Source organism: Hippoglossus stenolepis, chromosome 17, assembly GCF_022539355.2.
Source record: "Hippoglossus stenolepis isolate QCI-W04-F060 chromosome 17, HSTE1.2, whole genome shotgun sequence".
Lineage (NCBI taxonomy): Eukaryota > Metazoa > Chordata > Actinopteri > Pleuronectiformes > Pleuronectidae > Hippoglossus > Hippoglossus stenolepis.
Window position 1 is genome coordinate 660,605 of NC_061499.1, and position 14,077 is coordinate 674,681.

The following is a 14,077-nucleotide window of genomic DNA, read 5'->3' on the forward strand; positions in this document are numbered from 1 at the left end:
TTAGTTCCCAGACGAGACGGGGACTGACTGGAAACACACACACACACACACACACACACACACACACACACACACACACACACACACACACACACACACACACACACACACACACACACACACACACACACACACACACACACAGAGACGAGCCCACCCAGATGTGAACCACCCAGGACCAATAGCAGCATCATTATTTCACACGATGGGCTCATACCTGCCCTTCGTGTCTCCATGATGGCAGAGGACGTTTCATACGAACGGGACAAAGTCAAACTAAACATCTTCAGGTCTCAGGCCTTCAATTAAGAAACAAACTAAATGTCTGTATTGCTTCTTCATTTGGCCCCAATATGAACATAAGCCCTGAAGAGAAACTGTGTTATTATATCTTTGCAAACAGGGCGAGAGGGAACAGATCTGATTGTAAGTCTCGGTGCTGCGACTTGAATAATGTGCAGACGGAGAAAAACGAGCTCAAGCTTTCTCCCCAGCAGCTCTTTGCATGTGCACTGGTTTGATTTAGTGCAGATAGGAACATTATGGTTTGGCTGATGTGTGACACACGCGTCTGGATCCAGCTCATGAAAACCCGGAGGAGGAGGAGGAGGAGGAGGAGGAGGAGAATGTAGAGAACTGGCTGAACAAAGTGTAGTTTTTGGGCAAGAAAACCAGTTCGATCTCTGTTCTCTAAACAACAACACACTTTTAATCCCCAGCAGCTGCAGCTTGGAGGCTTGTGGTGCTACTTGGAACGCCACTGGAAATCCTGGCCCCTGCGAGGCCAACAACAGCACTAGCACATTAAATATCGATGCCCCCCCGGTCGGCTGCAGAGCTCCTGTCCTGCTCCGGGCCCCCTGAATGATTCAGGCCTTTCCCTCCCTGATGGCACCCCTGGACGGGCAACTGCCAGAATGTGGAGCAAAGTGCACGTGTGCTGAAAAACCTTGCTGCTTTGTCAGCAGCTGTCAACAAAACAAAAAAATGTGAGAGGACTTGGAGACAAAGAGCAGAAGGAAAGAAGAGACGAGGAAGACACGGGACACATTAACAGGGAGGAAGACCTGGTTTGGGTTTGTGGTTCATTCTGAAAACTGAAAGTGACTCGTGTGGATGTGGTCTTATTGTTTTAAAGTAAATCGACTACTACTATACTATATATATATCTACTATAGCCGCTAACATCTTGTACAGAATATAAATAATTGATAAATTGAGATAACTGTTTGAGTTAGAAATTCAAACTTTATCTAAAACTCCCTTAAGTCACACATTCAGGTTCATGACCTGGAACTGTTGCATCTGCTTCCTCGTTTTCTAACAAACACGTTCGATCCCCATTTGTGCCTTTTCACCACAGGATGTAAATAAAGATAAACGACGCGTTGCCACTTCCTCCCACTCTTCAGAGATACGGCCAATCAGGAGTCAGGGCGACAGAGGTGTCGGTGTAAACAGGAAGCATTTGGTTGTTGGTTGCAGAAAGAGACTTGGCTGCAAACGAGAAGCAGAAGAATTTCTCGGTGGAGCTGTTACTGATTATTACTGAGCTGTGATCTACAGGCTGATGATGGTTGTTTTTTTTATAGGAGCCTGACGACTCAGACATCATCAGGAAGCGGTTATGAGCGTCTTCGTGACTGTTTCCAAAATATCTCCACCTCCGTCGTCCAGACCAAAACACAAGGGCAGAGTTTTGAAACTAAAAAGCGGGACCGGCAGAGTTCCTGTGGATTCCAGAGAAATTATGTTTCCCTTCATTTTATTGCATCAAATAAAAGAAACAAATATTTGACGTGTACTTTGACTTTTTACTTTGGTCCATGTCCCATCTGCTAACATGGAGGAGGCGGGATATATGAGCTATACTGTAGCCGACCACCAGGGTGCGATCCAGACGCTTTGGCATCTTTATGTTTTTGACAATAAACAAACAAACAAACAACAACAAGGACGACGCAGGCTTTGGTCTAAATTCGCACTTTATTCCTAAACACTTACAGGTTTGTTTTGTCCCCGTTTCCCTGGCCCCCAAAAACAACAGGCACACAGATAGCGATGAGTTCAGGGACAGTTTCAAACCCAAACGTTTCCAACAGAATCAAGTTATAGAATCAACTCAGACAGAGAGAGCCTGCAGGTCGAAGGACAGCGTATTGTAAGCATACTTCAAAACAGAAGACCCAGGAAACAGATACTAAAGCTGACAGAGCAGTGTTTGCTTCGTCTTCACCATCACCATCATCCTCATCATCATCATCAATATCGTTAGGACACATTAAAGAACACTTTCGGAGCCGTCATAAAAACGTGGGCGTTGTACAATGCGGATAAAAAAGAAAATCAAGGTGAGAAGATACAGTGGAACTCTTTGGTTTTCACTATTGAGGTTTTTTCTCTTTAGCAGTAAAATCTATCTTTGCTCTTCCTCTTAACCTTTGGATTTAAGCTGCATTGTAGAAAAAATAGAAATGAAAACGCTTCTTTTAAATTTCTCCTAAATAAAGGAACATGGGGGCGAAACAAATACCGACTGAAGTGATTCTCTCTCTTTTGTTTTCTGTCTGCTGTCAGGTGTTTTTTTTTTTTTACGTCTTGTGTTCTCAAGGCCAAAGAAAGTTTTATTTGGTTTGTGACTCGGAAAAAAGTTGAGCAGAGTAAAATGAACATTCACAGCCACAGAAGAACTACAGTAAAAAAAAAACTGTCAAGGCCTGAAGTGCTCTTATTATCTGACAGTATTTTAATACTAACGTCAGGCGCTGGATTTCCTTTGTTTGATCAGTTACGAGAATCCTGAATGTTTATATACACATGGAACCACCGTGAGTGTGTGTGTGTGTGTGTGTGTGTGTGTGTGTGTGTGTGTCGTGTGTGTCGTGTTTCGCTGTGGTAGTTTTTTAACTTTGGTATCATTCTCTGTCCACCACAGCGGAATCTGACGCCACAGGCACACGTCGAGTCAGAGCTGCACTGCTGTCGGAGCAGAAAAAACTCAAATCTTACAAATATAAATTGGTATTTTTCTTCAGAGTTTCGTCGTCCGTGCATTGTTTTTTAAGCTCTGCGGTGGATTTCCTCACTCGGGCGACTCACTGAAAACATAAATCAGCACGTGTCCTTTGAGTAAAAACACTGAACCTGGAGTTAAAACGCTTCCCCCCCCGACAGCAGTGAGGAACACACACACCTCCCTGAACTCAGCCGACAGGAGGCGGTGGTGTTTTCTGTAGGTTAAAGCCATAAGAACAAGTGGTTAGTGAACATCTTTGTTTTTCCTTCCTCCCTCACTCCTGAGTTCAGACATCGTCCCTTTTTTTTTTTGTTCTTTTTTTCTTTTGTCATTAAAGCTCGAAGATCTATTTGGTTTTCATCAGAGTATCAGAGGTAAGAGTCGGAGCCCCCGTCGGCCTGAAGCGGGACGGAGGGAGTCACAAAGCTTTTCAGAGAGAGCAGAGGAGGAGACGACAGGAAACGGACATGTTGGATTTCAAACCAAAGCGTGGGACACAAAAATTAGGAACCAACCACTGGGCAGTTTAACCAGTTTGGAGAGAGTGAGACTGGTTTGAACAGCTGCTGGAGTCCGATGAGTTTACTTCACAGTCACATTCCAGACACACGTCAATGTCCTGAAGCTACAAATGGGCCTCGATCTGCCTGGACCGGGTTCCTGCAGCTCGACGTAAATCAATTACAAAGTTTGTGACTTAAATTCTTCCTCAGCTCCTTAAAAACTAACGTGATTCACTAAATCAGGCTGCTACAAACTTCTGAATTTTAAGTAATAATAATAAGGCCACTGAAGGAGGTGTAACTTCAGCTAACGGCCCCAAAAATGTACAAACTAAATGTAACTGCTCATACTTTAAAGATGTAGGTATGACTTTGTTGTATTCATATCCATATACATGGAGAAGTACGAGTTGTAATCGGATTATGCCAAACCCAACTGACGCCAATTAGCTAGCTGTGTATTCCACCGGTTTGTAATTTAAAATTTAGAGAATACATATATTTGAAAATGAAAAGTAAACATCATCGTTCATGAAGCAGAAACTCTCTCCAAGTTCAGTGGGATTTTTCTTTTTTAAATACGTGACGTGAGAGTTTCCCCCTAAAGCGACGTTCTCCTCCGTCACAGTTTCCCGGCTACGATCCGTCTCCGTCCCTGCGAACAACAGTCTTTAAGTTTGGTATTTTTTTTTTTCTTTGAAACATTCGTTTTGGCATCTTCTCTTCTCATCTCGATCTCAAGAACACGACTCTCTGCGGACACAAGCCCCCACAACAACCCCTGAAAAAACTATCACAAAGAAAGACTTAAATAGAATCCAATAAATACATAAATAAGGGAATCAATAAATAAACAACGTGAGGGACAAAGAAGTTCATAAAATACAAACCGATGCATTTTTCCCAAACCCCCCCCGAAAAAAGCACACACCTCCCTTACACAATAAATACAAATATTATTTTCCAACAAAGAGCCCGTGAGAGATAAAAGAGTTTTAAAGCTTTTGGTTGTTAAATGGAGTCGTGGTCGTCTTCGGTCGTCGTCACCAGGGATCTCGGTCCCAGCCTTTTTATACATCAATAAGAGCAGTTGAACATATATATCATTTCCCCCCTACGAAACCTATGAGAACTAATGGATACATTCCATCTAAAAGTTTATACGTTAATCCGTCTCAGACGTCTGCTCCCGTCCCCCCCCCCCCACCCCCAACATATCATCAGTATCACTGGCTGCCGTCAGTATCTGTGTCTGTAGCTCTCATCCTGTTTGGTTTCAACCTGGACCTGGTTTTCTCATCTGGATCAGAGAAACTACTTGTTTCCAAATGTGATTCACTCGTCATCAGTTGCAAAAGTAAAAACGTTTTTTATATGCACGTCCATTACGTCTGTGCAGCTACGGGTTTTACTTTCATTACAAAAAAGTCATTTCAGTGAGAAAATCAGGGATTTGAAACCTGAAAATTCATCTTGAGTTGACCTAATAAAGGAAACTTTTCATTAATACTGACATGAACTGAAACCAGAGGCTGGAATTAATCAATAAAACAAGTGGCAACCGATTTAATTTGGTGTCATTCGAGCGAATGGACTGAGACGTGCAACAGCTGCTTTAAAATCCAGGTCTCAGCCCAACTGTTGCTCCAATAATCAATATCAATCCTGTCTTTGTATTTTTTTCTTTCATAAATAAACTAAAAACGGGTTTAAAAAGACATATTTTCTCTGTTTGACTTTTGAAGTAGATATTTTGTGGAGTAGATCTGAAGCAGAAGGAGAAGATGCTGTTGTTGATGATGAAGATGTGAAAACAGGTCCAGGTCGAACACGAGCAGAGTTTTGCTGTTAACTGTCTTTAAAACGAGCGACTGATATTAAAAAGCTCCAAAACGCTGACGTGACAGACAGAGTGAGTTCTTTACGGTTTGGTTTGTACGCAAGAGATTTACCGACACTCACACACACTCCCACACACACACACACACACACACACACACACACACACACACACACACACACACACACTTGTACATCTTTGTGCATTGGTTTGGTTGTTCTATTTGGTTTGGTTGTATCTCTAAAAAGTTTTGCTTTTGGTTTTTCAGTTTTGGCTTTTTCACAACACTCCGGATCAACTAAAACACTTTTTTTTTTTTTTTTTTTGATCTTGGAAGCTACATTTTCACAGTTATGTCCAAACGTCAACAGAAAAGAAGAAGAATGAACCCAGAGCACAACCGAAGAGACGAGAAGATATGAAAATAGGCAACACGTCGCCCCGGCAACCGCCACCCGCCCCCTCCCTCCCTCCCTCCCTCCCTCCCTCCCGCCGCATAATAAGTAGAAAGCAATGAGACAAATCCATACATCATTAACAGACACACTATGGAAAGCAAAAACAAAAATATATATACTCTCAAAGTCAGTTTTGTTGAGGTTATTCCATATTTTTATCCATCCAGGAAAAAAAGAAAGTGAGAACAAAGCCGAGGTGGCCGGCGGAGGGAGGGAGGGAACGATTTCTGTCTGTCGATACAAGAACAGCAATCACAGTTAAAGACGAACAGACAGACAGGGCCTTACTCCCCCTTTCCTCCCCCTCTTTGTTTGTATTTGGTTTAGTTACAGTCACTCATACGTAAGTAGTAGCAGTAGTAGTAGCTTTTGGTTTTGGGTTACTTTTTGGTTTTTCTGTCCGCCGCTCTGGGCGCACCTCCTCCTGCTCCTCTTCCTCCTCCTCCTCCTCCTCCTCCTCTTCTTCTTGCTTTCCCCTGCAGCTTTGCAAACCTTTGGCTCCTTTGCTCCTGACCACTTCTCGCTCTCCTCCTTTTCTTCTTCTTCTTCTTCTTCTTCTTCTTCTTCTTCTTCTTCTTCTTCTTCTTCTTCTCCCCTCTTCTTTTTTTTATATTCCGGCCCTTTCATCTGATCTTCGGAGACAAAGGAGCGGGGGCCGACAGGAGGGAGGGATGGAGGGATGGAGGGATGGAGGGCAGGGGTCTGGGGGCAGTTAGGGGAACGCCGGTGCTTCACCTCTTTCTTTTGTTCTTTGTGTTTTTTTTTTGGTTTGGACTCTTTCTTATGCTTGTAGTGTGTGTGTACGTGTGTGTGTGTGTGTGTGTGTGTTTTCTCCCTTTGACACTGCTGAGGTTTTGTCTGGACACTCGTCTCCCGGGCGAATCCAGAGACAACGCTGCCAGGGGCGATGCTTTGGTATCCAAGAGTGACTGTCTGGTGGTGGATGAGCAGTCTGGAAAATGACATGATGATGGTATGGGGGGGGATAATAAATAAAAGAAGGCAAATAACGCTGGAATAAAATCCATACACAGCTTGTCCACTGTGTGTGTGTGTGTGTGTAAACCTCCACATTAAAGATGTTGATGACAATGGGGATGAAATTCCTGCTAGAAATTCTATTTTTGGAAAAGAAATGAAGACGTAAACAATCCCCAAAGTTTCACGACGCATCTTTCGAGTTGATGCCAACAGCTCAGAACCCGACGAATTCAACCAATGTAGGAGTTTAAACCCGAAACACTGATCAAAGGGGATTTCCCACTGTGCGTGTTTGATTCGATCCTATTTAAGGGCCAGACGGGTGGAGTTTGCTCACATATTTGGTTTTGACGAACACCACAGCGCTGAGAGCAGCTTGGTGAAGTTAGATTGAAACTACAGTGTGAATGGATCAGCGTCTTACCTGAAACTATAGTGATGATAGTGGTGGACTCCGCCCGTCTGCCACTGCAGGCTGAATAAAACAAACACCGTGGTCAGGCTGTGGAGAGAGAGGTAGGTAGACACCCTGCACGGGGGATCGGCTGTGAAACATCAAACTGCACGTGTTCGACAAGAAACACCTCGAAGAGAGATTCATACAAAATCATAGAAAAATAAATTGTTTTTTAAATCTTCAACTCAAAGTCAAACGAGAGGAATCCTGAGTGAAATGGAAAATGTTCGGTGAGACGTGGGATGAAGCGGTGAACTGATCCTGGACGGGTCAGAATGTAAAAGTCTTTTTTTGAACTAAAGCTTTTCTCTCCGTTTATTATTGTTTATGTTTTGTTTTTTTTTGGTTTTCAGTTTTTGGTATTTGGAGATTTTGGTTTTCCTCTTTGTCGGTGTGTGTTTCTCTTCTAGCATCTTCTCTTTCTTTAGATTTGGTTGCAGCCGACTTCCTGACCTTCCCAGCTTGTTAAACAAGTCTTTTCCTTTCTCCTCCCATCTCTCACACACAGTTTCTCGTCCCTGCCCTCATCCAGTTTCTCCCCCAGCCGATAAAGGCCTGGTGTTCGTCCCCCCCCCCACCCCCGATGCAAAAACACTACTCAGTGCCACGTCTCCAGCTGTGGATCATTATTTGGTTTCAGATCTCTCCCCTCCATTCTGCAGTTCTCTCTATCCTCTCCGTCCTCTCTCTCTCTTTGCCCCCCCCTCCTCACTCGTATATTTTTGGCTTCTGAGGACGTCCGAGGAGACACAGAGAGACGAGGTCACAGATGGATCAGACAGAGAGATGGCTTTGGTTGAAAGGCGAGGTTGTAAATTTCAGATTTTTAAAGCTCCTTTGACGCCATCTTTCCTCCTCCTCGTCCTCCTCTGATAGGACACTTTGGCTGTCAGTCAGGGATCACTCGGCCATGGCCCCTCCCAGGGGCGGCGGCGAGGCTTCGCTGAAGGAACAGAAAGAGGTGGGGCTGGAACAGGGAGAGGCGGACTCCTCGTGACAAGAGGTCGGGCTCATGAGGTCGCTGGCGCCGGTGGGCGGAGACAGGGAGAAGGACGGCCTCGGAACGCCTATGCCGCTGCTGCTGACCAGTCCCATGGCCGGCGTGGAGGCCGTCCCGATGGAGCCGGTCACCATGGGAAGGAGAGTGGGGCGGTTGAGGAAGAGGGACGAGCGGAGTGCGGCTCCCGCGTGTCCGCCCAGAAGCAAGTGCCCCCCCTCGAGGCCGGAGATGGACAGCTGACCACCGCTCGCTGCCAGGGCTGAGAGCGGTGGAGGACAGGGAAGGAGGAAGGGCGGAGAGAGGGGGAGGAAGATTGAGAGAGAGAGAGAGAAAAGACAAGGTCGAGAGGAAACGAGGAGGAGACGAAAAAGATGATGTGAAAAAAGTGACACAGGGCAAGATGGAGAGCGTGAAAAGAAAGAGAGGGATAAAAATAGAGAGAGGACAAAAAAGTAACGAGGACAAAGTGACAAAGTGATGAAGAGAGCGAAGAAAGAGGCAAAGGATGAGCAGGGACAAACATGGAGGATGTAGAGGACAGAGAGGGGACGCGGTGAAAGGACAACGGAGGAAGTGAAGAAGGAGGTGGAGCGAGTGATAAATGGAGGCAGAGGAGGACGAAGAGAGGAGGGGGAGTGAAAAAACAAAGAGTGGAGGTGAAAAGAGAGAAAGAGAAGAAGTAGAGAGACGTCAGTGGACACGTCAATAACAGGAGGAACATTTCAAACCTGGATGATGAAGATGATGAAGATGATAATAAAACTAAACACACAAACTGATGAAGTCTTGTATATATGATATGAGTGAAAATGAAGAAATGGTTTGTGTCTATCTATCTATCTATCTATCTATCTATCTCTCTATCTATCTATCTATCTATCTATCTCTCTCTCTATCTATCTGTCTGTCTATCTCTCTATCTATCTATCTGTCTTCTCACTCGATCCTTTAACCATTTAGTGTATAAAATGTCAGAAGATGGTGATAAATGACGTTTAAAGTCTAAAAAGTTTACAACAACAAAGATAATATATTAAATTTCATGTTGTTGAAAGCCGACAAATCAGTGATCAAAATCTGTTTATCAGCAAAACAGCTGCTAATTGAGTTTGTGTCTCTGACGACTCGTCATTCCGCTGCAGTGACAGATAACAAACAGTGATCTGTGTGTCGGCCGCTGACTTCTGGATTCCAGTGGAACACAAACACCTTTATCCATCACAGCAGCCCGTGTGTAAACAACCAGAGTGTGTGTGGCCCCGGAGGGAATCAGAGCACAAATCCTTTTCTCCTCTCTCTCTCTCTTTTCACAGAGCCTCCTCTTTCTTCTCTCCTCCTCCTCCTCCTCCTCCTCACTATAGCTCTATCAGCGCCGCCGCTGCCAGAGCTGCACTTTCCGTAACACACTGTATCCTTCTCATCAGCACATGGCCCGGAGGAGGCCGGCTCTGAGCGGAGCGCGAGGAGAAGCGGGGAAGTGAAGGTCTGAATCGGCGCTATAGGGAGATGGAGCACATGACGGATTCAAAGCTGAGCTTATTAGTGATGCTTAATTGATTTGGCAGCAGATCGTGCGGTTTGAAAAAGGGGGAATTCTGAGTGGAAAGCCGCTCTTTGGCCAACAGGCCTGGGTTCATTGAGCGGGGGATTGTGCCTGTTCAACTGTTTACTGTAAGCTGACCTGGCCTCCTAATCTTCGCCTTCAGGGGCCTCTTGTCACCTTGTGATAATAGCAGGCTATTGTGCGAGAGTCGAATTGAATCTTTCATCACACTGAGTGATTCAAAAAGTTTGGGCCGAGCAGGAGGAGGAGGAGGAGGAGGAAGAGGAAGAGTGTGAGCGTGCGCCGGGCTCGCTGTCGGCTACTGTCGTCTCAGGCTTTGCACGGAAATTAATTTTGGTGAGAATGGATGAAGGGTGAAATGGGAAGTGGTCTTCAGAAATACAGACTCATGAGGACCGGAGGGGACTGCACGCACCAACACATACATGCACACACACACACACACATGCACACGCACGAACACACACACACACACACACACACACACACACACACACACACACACACACACACACACACACACACACACACACACCTTGCATTGTGGCCAGGGGATTGCTGCCCATGAGGGCCTGGTTCATCGCTGTGCTTACTCCCATCATTGTGTTCCTGAAATGTGGATGGATCGCAAATTCACACACACACACACACACACACGAGAACATTCACACATGAAGAGAAACAGATTCATTGATACAAACATGTTTATCAGACCTGAAGGCGCTCGTGTGTTTTCATTCAAGCTGCAGCAGCTTCTCCTGTTCGTGTTCTGCACCTGAGATTCTCTATCTGGGTCAAAGCTGCCACGACATGCAGATGTTTCAAGAAGTTGCTTGTTGTGCGTAAACCTGCCGACTTGCAGTTAAACTGGTGCAGCAGCAGTTTGACAAACAGCTGAACACGGAACATTCCAACCTGCGGCTTCGTCACATAACAACACAACACTAAACCAAACCAAACGTGACAGTAAACAGGGTTTCAGCAGCTTTCAACTCAACTAATCTCTCATTGAATTATGAAATAGCTTGAAGAAGGTCAAGCATCCGAGTCCCAGAGATATTTGCACGTCCCCAGAATTGAAGGTGAGTTGAAGTAGCTGAGTGGAAAAAACCCTGGAAACACGAGGTCGTCTGTCAAACTGCCGACAGAGACAGAAAAACGTAATCTCTCCCACAGACAAGCCGAGTTAACGGAGATCCGTTCTGACCGAGGTAGTTTTACTACAGATTGTTAATGTCTGTATGTTTGAGAAAGAACTACAACACAAACTACACATTACAATAAAGTTTTAAGTCTCATGGAAGTAGCCTTAAATTAAATTTAACACATTTAACCTAAATGTATTTAAGCCCTGGTGCATAATAATATAATGTATGTAAGACTTTGTAAGACTTTGAAATTCAGATCCTTGAATTTTAGATTTTAAAAACCTTAGTTAGAAAAAATATTTGTGAAGGTTTTTAAGTCTTTGTGTTTTTCCATTATTTGCTTGGTTTATAACATGTGAATCAAAGCGATGGATTATAATTTTAAACTTGCCAAAATATCATGGAAATTGGTTTATTAGTTTTTCACAAATATTCCTCTGATGCAGTTTATTCCTTTTATTCCAACCTGGAACTAAACTGCTCTGAATTATGTTTTTTTTAAAATTGTTTCTTAAAAACTCACCCGGTGTGGAGCCCGTGGGCCCCGAGGCCGGGGGGGGCGGGGCTGGCTGTGCTATGAGGGGGTGGAGTCACAGAAGAAGAGGTGGAGCCGACGGCAGCCGAGCTGACGGGCGTCATGGGGCAGGACGCTGAAGGTGACAAGCTGGCAGCTGAGAGGAAGAGAAGAAGAAAGATAAATCACACTGATTCACTGGGGCGACACACAGACTACATCCTTTCATTATCTCCGTCCACACGAGAAACACTGGTCATGTGCGTGCTGGTGTCAACAGGAAGCAGATTGTTTGCTTATTTAAAGAAAATACTACAAACTAGCGGTTTGCTGGCGGTATTGGGGTCAACTCGACCTCTGACTGAACAACGTTGCATAACTTGTTTTGACCAAACTTGTCTGCGGCACGGTGACAAACCACCTCCCACTTGTATCGTTAAAGAACCCAAGACAACAAACCTAAGAACACATTCCATAGTCGAGTTGTAAAACTAAAACGGGGCCGATAGAGTTTCCAAAAGTCTCCGTTTTAGTTTCTCAAAAACTCGGGCAGATGTTAAACGTAGCAGCCGTGATGAGTTTCAGCCTCGGTCGGAGCTACGCTCGTCAACAGTTTGGTTTTTTCGGCGTCTTCTTCTTCTGACTCCGTTCAGCTCAACACCAGCGAGAGGAGTTTTTCTCGCCTCGGCTCAACGGGGCCAATAAATTTCCAGCTGTGTTTGTTGCCTGTCAGGTCGTCTGTCATCCCCGCGAACCCTGGGAAAGCTCGCACAGTAGCCGAGCTCTATAAATCACGAGGACTCTCCATGAGTCATGCAGGTAAACAACTCCAGATGGGACCAGTGCTTCCATGTTGTTGTCAACTGAACCATCGTTGTTTTCCATTTCAGTCTTCCTCTCGCAGAAAGTGATTATTCTTCCCGTGTTGCGTCAAAACAGAAAACCTCTCTGACAACACAGGAACATCGGCCTCTCCCAAATAACGCCAGGACCAGTTTAATCTTCCCGTGACTGACCTCTGGGCTCCGAGAACACAACCGCTCTCAGCTTCAATAATTCATTGACGAGACTCAACACAGGCACCGACAGTAATTACACCTCACCTGTTGTGCTGAGGCTGGTGGTGACCTGGGACAGACCCTGACTCGAGATCTGCGGAGAGCGAGGGGAAAGAAATTAGGAAACAAATATCAGAGGAAATTACACCAAAAACAAAAAAAACTGTAAAGTGGATTTGGTGGCGGCGGACTGTACCATGTGCGGGCTGTAGCAGGAGGCTTTGTGCGTCACGATGGGCGAAGTCTGGCTGGGCAAGGGGGGGGTGGTGCTGCTGGAGGGGTTGATGCGTTTCTCTTTCTGCCGGCGGTTGCAGAACCAAACGCGAATCACCTCCTTCTCCATGGTGAGCTGCTCCGCCATCAGCAGGATCTCCTCCGAGGTAGGCTTCTGGTTCTGAGGAGGACAACACCAGAGAGCGGATGAAGAGACGAGCAGCCACAGAAATCAATGTAAAAACAGTGGATTAATGAAGAAGATGTAGATTTATGTTACTGTAACGGAGCCTGGTTCAGACAGACATGACACATTTGGTCTCTCACCATGTGGAAGTTGCGCTCCAGCATCACCCGCACGTTGGTCTCGATGCTGGTGCGTTTCTTCCTGCGTCGGCCGGGCAGCCCCTCAATCCCCAGCATCGGGGAGGAGAGAGAGGAGGGGCTGGGCAGCATGCTGTCCACCGCCATGGTTTCTGAGAGGGACGAGAGGACGAGACATGAGGACGAGTACATCATAAAAGTTCCAAAAAGTAGCGTCAAAATATCCTTTTATCAAAAATAACTAATTCGACAAAGCTTGATAATATTTCCTCCATGAATAACTGTTATCTGTGCATGTAGTTTAAAAAAATGAGTAAAGTTTTAATTTCTAAACTCTGCTTTCTCTGTGTTTTTGGCAGAAAGAGCTGGTTTCAGGTGGATTGTTCTCACCTGCGTCATTCAGCCACTTCTCCAGCAGCGGCTTCAGCTTGCACATGTTCTTAAAGCTGAGGTTGAGAGCTTCGAAGCGGGAGATGGTCGTCTGGCTGAAGTCGTTGCCGTACAGTTTGCCCATAGCGACGCCGACGTCTCCCTGGTAGAGACACACAAAAAGAGACACACACGTTTTAATAAAGGAACACACAACACACACACACACACTCTGCTGCCAACCCTCCTCTTGTCTCCGTCTGTCACCTGTGTGAATCCCAGCTTGATGCGTCGCTGCTTGAACGTGCGGGCAAACTGCTCCAGCTCCTCCAGGTCGCTGGGCTCCTCGCCCAGGTGACCCCCGAGGCCTCCAGGGGTCGAGCTGGAGCCGAGCGAGGAGACGATGGCGCTGCTGGAGGCTGAGGTTGCTCCTACGGACGTCACGACGCCACCGCTGCCGGAGGCCACTAGTGAGCCGCCGCCGCTTCCACCGACCACATCAATGCTCTTCTCTCTCTGTAAGAAGCAGGAGGACGGAGGTAGAATCAAACACGGAGACAGGGCCTCACTGCTGCTGTCTGTGAACGTGTCGCTTAAAGCTTTGAATAAAGTATTTTCCTATTCCAGAAATT

The 14,077-nt window shown here is 45.7% G+C and overlaps 1 protein-coding gene across 1 annotated transcript in view; it reads right to left on the bottom strand.

Moving 5' to 3' along the window:
• Positions 1-7,871: 7,871 nt before the first annotated feature.
• Positions 7,872-14,077, bottom strand: part of LOC118124680 (POU domain, class 2, transcription factor 2) — an 11,512-nt gene continuing 5,306 nt past the window's right edge. Inside the window, exons 10-17 of the mRNA XM_047344225.1 lie at positions 13,713-13,961; positions 13,467-13,608; positions 13,080-13,228; positions 12,736-12,933; positions 12,585-12,633; positions 11,491-11,638; positions 10,355-10,428; positions 7,872-8,514 (exon numbers count right to left, since the gene is read on the bottom strand). Of these exons, the coding sequence (XP_047200181.1) occupies positions 8,156-8,514; positions 10,355-10,428; positions 11,491-11,638; positions 12,585-12,633; positions 12,736-12,933; positions 13,080-13,228; positions 13,467-13,608; positions 13,713-13,961 (1,368 nt within the window). The 3' untranslated portion in view covers positions 7,872-8,155. The remainder of the gene's footprint in view (positions 8,515-10,354; positions 10,429-11,490; positions 11,639-12,584; positions 12,634-12,735; positions 12,934-13,079; positions 13,229-13,466; positions 13,609-13,712; positions 13,962-14,077) is intronic.